This window comes from Sciurus carolinensis, chromosome 8 (assembly GCF_902686445.1).
Source record: "Sciurus carolinensis chromosome 8, mSciCar1.2, whole genome shotgun sequence".
In the NCBI taxonomy this organism is placed as follows: domain Eukaryota; kingdom Metazoa; phylum Chordata; class Mammalia; order Rodentia; family Sciuridae; genus Sciurus; species Sciurus carolinensis.
The window spans coordinates 6698479-6711432 of record NC_062220.1 but is presented as its reverse complement, the minus strand read 5'-3'; the positions used below and the strand labels follow the sequence as shown (position 1 = coordinate 6711432).

Below are 12954 nucleotides of genomic sequence, written 5' to 3'. Positions count from 1 at the left end.
AAAAACCACGCTCAACTAGTGACAGAGACAGCTGAGCTAGGAGTCTAGGTCTTCCTGAAACTTCTGGCCTGGAAGTCCCTGTTTAATGACAAGCAAGCAAGGGACCAGCACCCTCACTCCGGAGGTGTCCTTCCCAAACCAGTGAGGTTCCTCCTAAGCCAGGGCCACAGGTTCTCTGGTGAGAAGTATGTGTCACTAGGCCTTACCCACAAAGACAAACGTCCAGAGTTGTTCCCACCCCAACCCATGTCCTGTGTCTGCAGAGAAGTGTTAGAACCTGTCTATGGCTCCTGTAAGTCTGCAAATTCAACAAAATTTTAAAGAGCCTCTCTGGCTCCTTCTGCCTATGCCCTTTCTGGGAATGCATCAGTCCCCATATCTACAGAAAATTGAACATAGGTGTCACCAACATCAGGACCCCACTTCCTGGGAGATACTGTGAAAATGTGTCACTGTGCCCCAAAGCACTCACTTGGAAGCTACAGTATAGCTGGCTAAGCCCCTGTGAAGCAGATAATGAAGCCAGAGGGACACTGGGGTTCTGCTCACACCATCTCCACCTCGTGTGTCTGGACGCAAGCGCCCTTGTGGGGAGCTGTAGTTGTATGTGGAGACCCTGCATTAAGCGTGAGGAGCCTTGGCCCTAGGTTCTGGTTCTGTCACTAATGAACTATGTGGCCTTAGGCACATTACAATATTCTCAATTTTATCACCTGCAAAGTGAATGGATCACCTTAACCTCTAAGATCCCTTTCAGTTAAAAACAAAATTCTAAAAAACAAATATGTTGGGGTGTGTAGTTCAGTGGTAGAGTGATTGCCTAGCATGTGTGAGGCCCAGGGTTCAGTCCTCAGCACCACAGAAAAAGAAAAAATATGTCATGTTGTGGGCCTGTATTTTGGGGAGCTGTTTAATTAGGCAGATAGTTTGCCCCCTGGAAATGGGCACCAGCCCAAAGGTGTCCACACACTGAGTCATATTCTAGGGAACAGCCAGGGCTGGTGACATTGATGAGTCTTCTGTGGTTAGAGTAGGTGCCAGTTGATGGTGATCCCCTTGTGGACCCCAAGAACAGACAACACTGGCAATCAAATGCAAACTCTGGACAAAAGTGAAACCGACCAGGGCCAGGTGTGGTGGTGCACACCTGTAATCCCAGTGACTGGGGAGGCTGAGACAGGCAGATCACAAGTTCTAGACTAGTCTCAGCAACTTAGCCAGTCACCCTAAGGAACTTAGTGAGACTCTGTTATTTTAAAAGGACTGTGGATATAGTACAGTAGTAGAGTATGAAATTAAAATACAAAAAAATAAAAAGTGAAACAGACCACTAAAGGCACACAGAGCAAAAGCTATAGGCACCTAAACTGAGCTGCCATTTAAACTGAGCACTGGCTTAGGTTCCAGGAAAAGCTGAGACAAAGAAGGAAATACGTTCCACTATACACTTGTTACTTTATACAGAGAAGTCATGTTCTTTTTTTGTTGTTGCAGTACAGGGGATTGAACCCAGGATCTCACACATGTGAGGTAAGAACTCTACCACTGAGTTAGAACCCCAGCCTAAGATTTTTTTTTTTTTAATTGAAACAAAATACAAGGAAGTAGTTCTTTTCTGAACTCGAGAGAGAGGAACTTTCATTTAGGACTGTAGGACCAGACTATTTCATTCCATCCCAGGAATGCCAAGTTCACCCTTATTCTGGGACTGTGTTAATGGGGTTCTTTACAATACAGTTAAAATCTCGCCCCCTCTAGGGAGTCTTCCCTGGTATCTCCATCTTCTGAATTCTTATAATAGACACTGACTATTTTGCTCACAAGGCTTTTATCCCAGTCTGGCCAGTGTGACAGTTTTAACATAGAATATCACTCCTTAACTTGATTAGAAACTCCTCAGTGCTAGGATGGTGTTTTATACCAGATCTTTGTGTCCCACCCCTTCCTACCTCCAACTTGCATGGATACTGAAAGGATGGAGGGTGGATTTTACATTCCATATCTTTGTGTCACCCACCTCCACCTCCAACTTCCATGAACAAATGTTGAAATGATGGATAAGAAGGTCTCAACTAGAGAATGGGGAAGGTGGATGTGACTGATTCCTGCTTTGGGAAAAAAGCTAAGACCACACATCACTGGGGGGGGTCAGTTTAAGGACACCCCCCACCTGCCCCCTTCTGTATCACAGGGGAATTGCTCTGTTCCAGTGCTGTACAACCATTGAAGCCAGAAAAGATATGTGGCAGGCTGCTTGGGGAGGCATCTACTGCCAGAGCGACCTCTACCAGCAGGTAGAGGTATCTCTACAGAAAACAGAGATTAATAGATGCTATTAATTTCCACAAAGCCCAAGGACAAAATCGAGCTCATAGCAGGAGAGCCCTACTGTGCTAGGTGCTCTCCGCATGCTTACTTCTTTTAGTCCTCCAGCAAGATCGTAGAAATTGCCATCCCCACTTTATATTTAAGCGAACGGTAGCTATGCGGAGTCGGAACCTACACAAAGTCGCTGCTGGGTTTCCTAAACTGAAGCCAGGAGAGGGCGCCATCACCCGCTGAGAGTGGGCTGCCCAGGGTCAGACCTCGCGCCTGCCACTCAGCTCTGCGCTCCGTTTCACCTGACCCCTTTGCATTCCCGCCCGCCCCTGAACTCCCGAGCGCTGGCTGAGGTCCTGCAGCCCCGTCACTGGGCTCAGCTCCGTCCACGGCGCTTCCAGGACTCAGGGTCCACATCCCAGTCCGCCGCCCCTGGAGTGGGGAGATTGTGGGCTGCAGAGCAAGATCCGGGTACTAGGTAGGGACGACCTCTGGCTGGACCCACCGCCCCAGGGGTGTTCGGGAATAAAAAAGGCACGTGAGTCCCCGTACACCCTGGAGTGGGGCGTTTCACTACTCGGTCAATTAACGAGTGGGCTCCTCGGAAGGCCTGTCCTCTCCCGCTGAGTGACAGTATGCTGGGTCGCACGCGTTCCCACCGGGAACGACCCGGAAGCGCGCGTGCGCGGATCGTGCCCAGCGGAGCGCCTCCCCTCCTCGGGTCCCGCTGCGCATGCTCGCTGCCCGCTGCCCGGCCCGGGACCCGCGCTCCGGCAGCATCCGTCGCTCCGCCCGGCATCCCAGCTTGGGCACCCGGCGCCCACTATGACGGCGCACTCCTTTGCCCTCCCGGTCATCATCTTCACCACGTTCTGGGGTCTCATCGGCATCGCTGGGCCCTGGTTCGTGCCGAAGGGCCCCAACCGCGGGTAAGGAAGGCGCTCAGGCCCTGGCCGCCTACGGACCCCTCCCCTGTCCTGTGCCTGGGCTCGCCCCTCCACCCCGGGCGGCGTTTTTCTTGCCCTGCAAGTCAGCGTCCACAGCCGGGACGCCCCTCTGTGACGCCGTCTCCAGGTCTGCGCACTCGGGCCGCGTCCAGTCGGGGAACAGGCAGGAGGCCAGGGAGAAAGGGCAGATACAGAGGTGAAGCAGGCGACATTGTAGGTGGTTGTCACCCCCTCCTGCAATCGGCGGATGGACATTGATGCAATTTCCGCGCTTCTCGCCAGCGCTAGGATCTTGAACAAATGTCGAGCCTCAGTTTTTTCATAGTAAAATGGGGGTGAGGATGATCCCTGCCTCATATGGCTGCTAATACCTGAAATGGTGCACTTAAAACAGCAGCGAGGACACATTTTGTATACTGGATAATTTTAGCTGGTATGTTTACAAAGTGCTCTCTCTTCGCCCACAAATCCATTGTCTGATCGGCACTACCTACCCCAGTGTCCAAACAGGACTGGCCCCGGTTGCTAGGTAATATTGAAATTAGGGATCAAATACTGATTTCTCCATTACCAACTGAAAGTGCTTTAGATCTGAGATCAAAGACCCAGCTTTGGATTAGTTTTAGCCAAAGCTTAAAACACTGGAGGCTGCTTGGATAAATGAGTGTTGCTATTGTTCTAAAAATCTGCAGGGTCAACCAGGCGCCTGGCGCATGCCTGTAATCCCAGCCGCTGGGGAGGCTGAGGCAGGAGGATCACAAGTTCAAACCCAACCTCAGCAATTTAGCGAGGCCCTAAGCAACTCAGCAAGACCCTGTCTCTAAATAAAATATAAAAAAGGGCTGGGCTCGGAGTGTGCTTCAGTGTAAGTGCCCCTGGTACTAAAAGAAAACAAAATAAAACTCTGCAGGGCTGCAGGGTCCCACTACCTCACTTTGTAAACATTTTAGTGTCATCTTTTCTGCAAAATTTGATGGGTTCTTTCTTGAGTTAACTGACATCTCTCCTGCTGCATTTTAAGCTTTTGTCTTCAGTTTTTGAGTGGACACAAGGTTGCTAGTCCCTGTTCTTTGTATCAGTTCAGCCTCTGAAATGCCTGTCTCCTTGCCTCTTGCCCTGACTTCTGCTCTTTTACTTTCTTTCCCCTTGTCCTGTGAATTTTGCATTCCAGAGGCGGCTCCACAGAGTGCAGCTCTGGGCAATGCCTTTTCCCAACCTGTCTGCATTAAGATGGAGGAATCTTAGGTGATGGAAAGGGAGGTGAAGGGAAGTGTTCGTCACATGACTTGGATGTGGGCAGTTGGCCTCCCCATGAGGTGACATTTAAATTTTTTCTTTTACATCTTGCAGTTCTTATCCTGAGTGGGGTTCAGCCTCCTGTGTCCATGTGGCACCAGAAAGGCCACGGGAACAGAGCTGACACCAGGAGTTCTTTCTCTGGCCCCAGCAGGGCCTCTTGCTGGTGACTCTACCCTCCTGACCTGTGCCCTCTTCTGTTGCAGAGTGATCATCACCATGCTGGTGGCCACTGCCGTGTGCTGTTACCTCTTGTAAGTACTGCCCTACCCAGCTGTGTCCTTGCTCCACCCGGCCTGCTCCTCCTCTGCCTGGAAGCAACTTTCTTGAATAGCTGAATCCGTAACACGGGAGTGGAGGCCGTGTGCAAGGGACACGAGAGCGTCGGGCATGGGAGAGTCATGGACTCCAGCTCTGGTTCTGGCCCTGCCGCTCATGTGTCAGCTGCATGAGCTTTGTAGCACCCATGAGCCAAGTTTTCTCACCTGTGAAATGAATGGGGTTGGACCAGCTGGGTGGTGTCTAGACCTGGCTGGGCACCCAAATGGATCCTTCAAACCCAACTTTCAGGCTCCAACTTAGATCCCGCATCACAGATCTTGGGTCTGCACTTGGGAATCCATATTCTTTAATGAGTGACCCCAGACTCTGGAGTGCAGCTGGTGTAGAACCAGTAAGCCAGAACACCTCTTCAGACTTGGGAAAGGTACCCTGGAGATACAGGAGACAAAAGATGCAAGTACCTACACACAGGTTGTTGTGGTTTTTGTTTTTTTGGTTTTTTGAGTATTTTCCCTGGAAAAATCATCTATAAGTTCCATTTTCTAATGTTGTTTGTTGGCCCCTCAGAACTTGGCAGAATGTCTTCATTTGCTCCTGGGAGGGCCTCAGAGGGCTAAATTTGATGGTTCAGAAACGAGGACATAAAGGATGATGGCCAGAAGGGTGGGGATGATTACTAATACTGAATCAGCAAGTAGGAAAACAGGCTACAAACTAGTTTCAGAGACATTTTAAGAAAGTGCCACACTTAGAAATTATATTTACGAGACATCAAGTCTGATGATGCTAGTATAAAGCAAGTAAAATTCTTGATGGCCTCCCTGGCATTGGGTATTCCCTGGGCTGCTGTGGGGGAGTCAGAGGTGAAAAGACGCATCCTTCCTGCAGAAACAGGCAGAGCACCCTGATATGGGCATGTGAGACCTACTGACTCAGGCACTCTCAGAGTCTCTGGGGCCTCTACTATGGACAAACAAAATGGGAACTTTTATCCTAAAGGACAGGGCCAGACATCACCCAGATGCACAGCTGCTGGTGGGGTGCCTTCATGTCCCTGGGGAGCAGACTGACCAGAAGGACAGAAGTGGCTCAGCTATAGGCAGGCCCCCTCTCTGCCCCCCAGCTCCTCCTGTCTCAGGGTGGTTCCTCCCTCTTGTTCCTGAAAGGAGAGGTTCTGGGCTGAGTCTGTAGCTCAGTGGTAGAGCCCTTGCCCAGCACATGTGAGGCCCTGGGTTCTGTCCCCAGCACCACAAAGAAAAAGGCCATTCTGGCATACCTGCTCCTCCCACGGCACACTGGGGATCCAGACCAGGTATGTTTGTGGACCCCCTCCCCCACCCCCCGGGAATGGCTCCCAAAGACCCTTGAGGCTGCCTCGCTGTTTCCCAGATCCCTGTCCCAGCCCTAACTCAGGGACCTTACAAATGTACAAAAAACCAAGTCAAACCAAATCAGTACCCACAAACCCCAGACCAGCGCCCCATGCCTACTGGAGTGTGGGTGGTTCCCTGGGGCCCTGGGCACAAGTACAAGCCATGCCACCTGATGGGTTGGCCAGTTTTTCCCTAGGAAGAAAAGAGAAGAATGGACAAGACCCCCCCCCCCCTTGGTGTACAAGGTGAGTCCCTTCTGAGCCCATCCCTCTTACTCTGCTGTCCCCCCCAGCTGGCTCATCGCCATCCTGGCTCAGATGAACCCCCTGTTTGGGCCCCAGCTGAAGAATGAGACCATCTGGTATGTGCGCTTCCTGTGGGAGTGACAGGCCACCGCTCCTGGCCCCAGGTACCAGGGTATGGGTGCAGTGGCCCTGCAGGTGGGGAGGAAGGGCAAGCAGGTCGTGGAAAAGTTCTCTGGATTCAGGAGAAAGAAAAAGGCTGAGTGCCAGCTCCCTGCCACAGAGTGCCAGCCACCGGGGGCGAAGACTGGGCCCCTGCTCCATGTCCCCGTGGTGCTCCCCAGGGAGCGTGCACCAGGCAGCCTCTCCGCACACAGCCTCAGCTGTGCGGCAGCCAGGCCACAGGGCGTGGCGGGTGAGGTGGAATCTGTTCAAGTGAGGTGAGGCCAGGTCCCGGGAACAGGGGGACACCCTCCTGGACAGAGGGACGTGTGAGTCGAGCTCAGTGACAGGGCAGGAGCAGGACTGAGGATGCGCTCCAGGGAGGGGTGAGTCGGGTCGCTAAGCAAGGCAGTGACCCTCATGCGATGTGCATTTCAGGTGCCCCGGCTCTCTGGATGACCCCGACTGGATGTCCTGGAGACCCTTCAACCCCATCCTCCCCACACAGCTGTCCTGGTCCCTCTGTGCTCCCTCCTGCCAGCACCTTGGGGCCCAACACCTCCAAGGCCTCCAGGTTCTAAGACACCCCATCTTCCCAGCCTGTCGGGCCCTGGGGAAGCTCTGAGCTCAGAGGCAGGCTGGAGCAGGGGGTACCCTGCCCGTAAGCTCCCACTGCTCTGGAGTCTTCTCTCCCTCCCAGGTGAATCCTAGCTGAGGAGCTGGTACTAGTGGGATCTGTCCCTTTCCAATGGGGCTGAAGCCAGGACTCCACCGCAGCGGAGGATGGGCACCCCGTTCAGGACACTGGAGCCTGGGGTGGAGTCCAGCTGGGGTGCCAGCTCTGTCCCTGCCTGCGGAGAAGTGGAGGCTCCTGTTGGATTAGGCCAAAAGCCTTTGCCAGCTCTGTTGTGGAATTCAGAGTTATTCTTTAATTTTCTGACACATCAAGATGTAAAATTTCTGGAAATATTGAAGTAACCGAGAAATGCTCATACAAAAAGCAACATAATACTTTGGGTCAAGATTGAAACCTACATGTCCAGGATCCTTTGTAGCTGTAAAGTCACTTGGTGGCTTGCGCAGGAAGCTGTGTCTCCTCAGAATGTTCTACTCTGCCTTCCTGCCCTACCAGGGCCTCCCCAGAGTTTCACAGCATCACCCAAGTGACCTGGGATGAAGAGAAACAAGGGAAGGCCTGACTCCGGGGATCCAACAAGCCAGGTCCGGCCCCTCGCCCCAAAAACCAAATAGCAAAGGTCCTGGTGAAACCCATGAGAGGAGCCTCAGTCAGTGCGGCTATGCCAGGAGGACACCGGGGCACACGTCCTTAGCCCTGTCTTGCAGGGGCTGATCATGACTCTGAGGTTTTATAGAAAGGGGAATGAGCACGATGAGCTGGGATTCGCAGAGCTGGAGGCTTTGCGCAGCCAGCAAAGCAGGTGATCCTGACGAGGTGTGATCTATCCAGCATGGTCTCGGGACTGGTGCAGTGAGACCTTGTGGATCATGCAGAAGATGCTGTTGCCTGTGGGGTAACTTGGACTCAGCACAAGATGTTTATCAATCAGACCTGTTGTTCCTGGAATCCAGAGTGACTGTGAGCCAAGGAGGCAGGTGCAACATGGAGCAAGAGGCACCAAGTCTTTAATCCTGTTTTTAGCTGTCCCTGGGATGTTTGCAGGCAAAAATGAAGAGTCTGTCCTTGTTACAGTGCTGCGGGTACCGGGCCTCCCCTGGCTCCTGCCAGGCTCTGCCCCGCAAGTGCTCCTGGCTCTGTACTAGGGACAGTGAGAGAAAGAAGCACAGGTCATATAGAGTGAGACCAGGGAGGACCAGGAGAAACCTCCAGCCAGTGCCCTCCTCAGGAGAGAGTGAGGGGACATCACACTCTGCCTGAATATCCAGAGCTAGTTAGGACAAAGCCTGGGCTTTTTTGTTTGTTTGTTTTATTTTTTGTTCTTTTGGTTTTTGGCAGTGGAGGTTGAACCCAGGAGCACTTAACCACTGAGCCACATTCCCGTTTTTGATTTTGAGACGGGACCTCGCTAAGTTGCTTCGGGCCTTGCTGAGTTGCTAAGGCTGGCCTCGAAGTTGCAGTTGTCCTGCCTCAGCCGCCTGAGCCACAGGTACAGGCCACCACACCTGGCCAGCCTTGCTTATTTATTCACTATTTATTTGGCATTTCTTCCTTCGAAGTGGCAGGAGAATATGATGTGTCTGACCCAGATTCCCTGGAGCTGGGTTTGCCAGTCACTCAAGTTGGGGCCTCCCATGCACAACCCTCCACATCCCTTCCTCCCCGAACCCCTGCAGCCTTCTTGTGAAATGGAGCATGGTAAGCACGGCTTGTATTGAAAACCCGATTCGTGTCTAATAAATAATTGTGATGCAAGATTACTGTTTGGTGGCCTACCCCTGGCCTCTGCCCAGTTTGCTGCCTACCACCTCCTGCCCACCTGATTTCCATTTCTTTGGTGGGTGGATCTGGGGAACACTAAATGGGGCTAGCCGCTAATGCCCTTGGAACTGCACTTCTGGAACAGGGACACAGAAAACCACATTTTTCTCACCTGGAGGAAAGTGGGCCTCTGTGCCCTGTCCTGGATTTGGTCCAGAACCAGGGCTAGCAGGATGAGGAATACTAGTACCTATTAAAGTGGAATTTGGAACACTCCTCCCCCATGGCCCAGATGACAGAGTGTAGGGCCAGGGCTATGCAGTAGAGCAAGTCCCCAATGTTTGTGCAGTGTGACCTGCTTCCTCCCTAAGCATCCAAAGACTGGAATCATCTGCCCGGCTTTCTGCACGGATAAGGAAGGGGGAACAGATAGGGCCGACCACTTCCGGGCCAGGGCCTGTAACCAGGATGTGCTGAAAGAAGTCCTGAGGGAGGAGGAGGAACTGGGGACAACTGAGGCAGAGCAGACCTGGGGGGCCTGTGGCTGGTCAAGGGGCTTAGGTTGACTCTGGGAGTCAGAGCGGGTTAAAGCAGGGCAGGGAGGTGACATGACCCAACCTGATTTCCAGAATTCTCTCTACAGGACGCACAGAAGACAGGAGACTGGTTGAACATCTGATGACAGGGCCAGGTACAAGTAGTGAGGACAGAAGAGTAAGTGGGAGCTGGACAGGACCTGCTGGCTGTGGGCAAGAGCAGAGGCAGGGCCTGATCTGCAGGCACTGTGACCCATGGTGACAGGATGCCACCTCCCAGGCTAGCTGTACAGCTCAGAGGTGAGCGCAGAGCAGGAGCAGGGTTGAGGAGGGGTGTTACGAGCTGAGGTTTTCCTTTGTTTCCTGCTGAGTTGAAATGTCCAGTCGGTGGGTGGGTGGGTGGGCTGGAAGGTCAGAGGAGAGCCTGTCTGGAGATGCTGGATCGGAGTCCTCAGCATAAAGTACCTGATGATCCCCAAGGGATGGGAGGAGCCCAGGGGGCCTCGGAAGAGCCCAGAACAGGACCTCCAGGAATGCCAGAGTCTGTGGGGTGGGCCCATGGAGGATCCTGGGAGGGGTCTGGAACCAGCTGAGTAGGACACCAAAGAGTCCAGAGAAAGCGGATTCAAAGAGGAGTGCACTCAGGAGTGCTCCTGAGTGTCACATGCCTCCATCGCCCTCCGCAGCTTTGGTGACAGGTGAAGTGAGCCAAGAGTGAGCGGGCAGGTAAAGGGGAGTGACAGCGAGGAGGAGGAGCCGTGGGCCCTCTTAAAGCTGGGCCTAGCGGTCAGAGGGAGCCGCACAGGAAGGGACCCGGGGCCCATCTGCCTGGGTCCCTGTGGGTCAGCTGGGCCTGGGCACCACCACAGCCCCTGCCACTGTCGATGCGGTCACTCGGCCAGCCCCAGCCTGCTGCATGCCCACTGCTAGCACCTCGGGTCAGGGCTGCCTCAGAGCCCTGGTGGCTCTTGGTCGGGGTGGGAGGTGGGGTATCAAAATGGTCGCTTCCTCCAGCAGGTGTCTGTTCCCTGGATTCTTGCCTTGTTGGTGCTGAGGGTCTTCAGACATCTGGCACTTGTGTGCTGCTGAGTCCTCCCTGAGCCCCTCTGGCAGCTGCTCTTCCTGGTGGAGTCCTGGGGAGCTGCTGGCCGCTCAGGCCGGGTAGCCTTTCCCACGTTTCCTTCCTTTCTTCCGGGGCAGCCATGGCTTTCATTTTAGGACCCTTGAGGTCGAGGGAGGGGGTGCTCTTCAATGATTAGGAGACACACCACAGAAACAAAAATCGTTCCATGTCCTGGAGGGCTACAGCACACCCGAGGCCACACACATAGAGGTCAGTGTGGAGAGACAGGCGTGGACCTGGACATTTGCTTTTGTTATTTGTATTTATTTATTTATTTATGTATGTATTGATTTATTTATTTTTACTTTTGAGACTGGGTCTCACGACTTTGCCCAGGCTGGCCTTGAACTTGAGATCCTCCTGCTGTTTTGTGCCTCCAAAGTTGCTGGGATTACAGGGGTACACTACCACACTTGCTGTAGACCTCAACACAGCTGGTCAAGGAGAGAGGCGAGGGGGCCAAGAGCTATGTCCCCTGCACTTCCTTACAGGATCTGGTCTCCTACCCCCCTGGCAAGAACTCTGTTCCATCAGGGGCTTCCCATGCTTCATGTTCAGGGCAAGGAGGTTTTATCAAAGATAGACAAAGCTGGATATTAGTTAAAGCTGTGAAAGCCAGGCACAGTGGCACATGCCTGTGATCCCAGCAGCTCGGGAAGCTGAGGCAGAAGGATCACAGGTTTGAAGCCAGCCTCAGCAACTTAGTGAGACTGTAAGTAACCTAATGAGATCCTGCCTCTAAATAGAAAACAAAAAGGGCTGAGGATGTGGCTCAGTGGTTAAGCGCCCCTGGGTTCAATCCCCAGCACACACACACAAACACACAAAACTAAGAGAGGGATTTTATTCAGTACTACTAACAATAGGGAGAAGAAGGGCTGAACCTCATTCAGCTTTGTGCAGAGGCAATGGGGACCTTCCAAAGGAGGAAGGAGGGCATCGGGAGTAGGGTGGTCAGGAGCTCAAGTCAAATCAGGGAAGTATGAAATTACAAAGTGTCAGTAAGTGTGAATGAGACCAGCCCAGGTGGGTCCTCTAGCTGTCCACAATGGAAGTTAGGACAATGTCCTCCTCAGAGGGTCCTCCTGGTAAAAACATCTCAAAGGAACGACTTTCAGGTCCATGAGGAAGACACTCCTGGGTCTGAGTTGTACATCTCAAAGGGACAGAGAAAGGATTTGCTACTCTAGACCTTTTTAGTGGATGTTCAAAGGAGGAGGAGTGTGATCAGAGGCCTAGAGAGGTGCCAAATTCTTTGGCAGCCTCGAGCTTTCAGAAGGAACTCACATCAGGGGCTTGGTGGGCCTAGGGATGCGGCTGTGCTAGGTTTGGTGTTCATGTACCAAGGTGTCTTTATAGTTCTAGTTTTGAGCAAGGCCCTGCCCCACATGGGAGGGGGCCCCAGTAAATGTCAACCTGTCACAGATACTCAGAGAACCTACCTGAAGCAAAGATCTCTACAAATGGGCAGTGGTCAAGCGCAGGGTACCCCTGAGCCATACCCAGAGGTGGAGAGGGAAGCAGCCCAGGGAAAACAAAAATGTAAAGGCAGCCAAGGTCAAGCGAAGCTGCACGCCATTTGCCTTTGGCCAGCAGAGGGCAGTGCCTGCACGCGAGCGACACCTCCCCCGACGCCGGGGTGAATCGGGCTGTTAGAGGTAGAGGTCTTGGAGTGCTGGCAGCGGTAGTTCTCCGGGCAGGACCACAGCCTGGATGAAACGCCCTTCAAGGATAGTTAACTATAACAACAGCTGGCTGGGCACGGTGGCGCACACCTGTAATCCCAGCAGCTCGGGAGGCTGAGGCAGGAGGATCCGGTTCAAAGCAGACTCAGCAATTTAGCGAGGCACTAAGCAACTCAGTGAGACCCTGTCTCTAAATAACATACAAAATAGGGCTGGGGATGCGGCTCAGTGGCCGAGTGTCCCTGAGTTCAATCCCCAGTACTCAAAAAGTTAAAAATAAAATAATAATACTAACAGCTAACATTTAGGAGGTCCTCAGTGTCAGGCACTGCTTGGGGAAACCCAGGGATACCCCGAAATTTTATACTTTTCTGGATCCAGGCCCCACCCCATCCCCAACAGTCTCCTGTGGCTTTTTTCTGTCTCAGTATTACTAAGAGACCTGGCACATCCCAATCAATAACAGGGACACCCATCTGCCCACACTCTCAGAGTAAGGTAGGTACTGATCATCTCCTGCTGAGAACCTGGAGCACAGCCCTTAGGTGGTTTCAGTTGCTTTGCACAAAAACAGGGTCATTTCACAGAAAC

General features: G+C 52.8%; 1 protein-coding gene across 1 annotated transcript; it reads left to right on the top strand.

The window, feature by feature from the left end:
- The first annotated feature begins 2897 nt into the window (after positions 1–2897).
- Positions 2898–9009, top strand: Atp6v0e2 (ATPase H+ transporting V0 subunit e2). Its single transcript, XM_047562850.1, has 4 exons — positions 2898–3248; positions 4769–4816; positions 6510–6626; positions 7060–9009. Exons 1-3 carry the CDS (start codon positions 3145–3147, stop codon positions 6601–6603), a joined length of 246 nt encoding a protein of 81 aa, XP_047418806.1. The 5' UTR covers positions 2898–3144; the 3' UTR covers positions 6604–6626; positions 7060–9009.
- The last annotated feature ends 3945 nt before the right edge of the window (positions 9010–12954 follow it).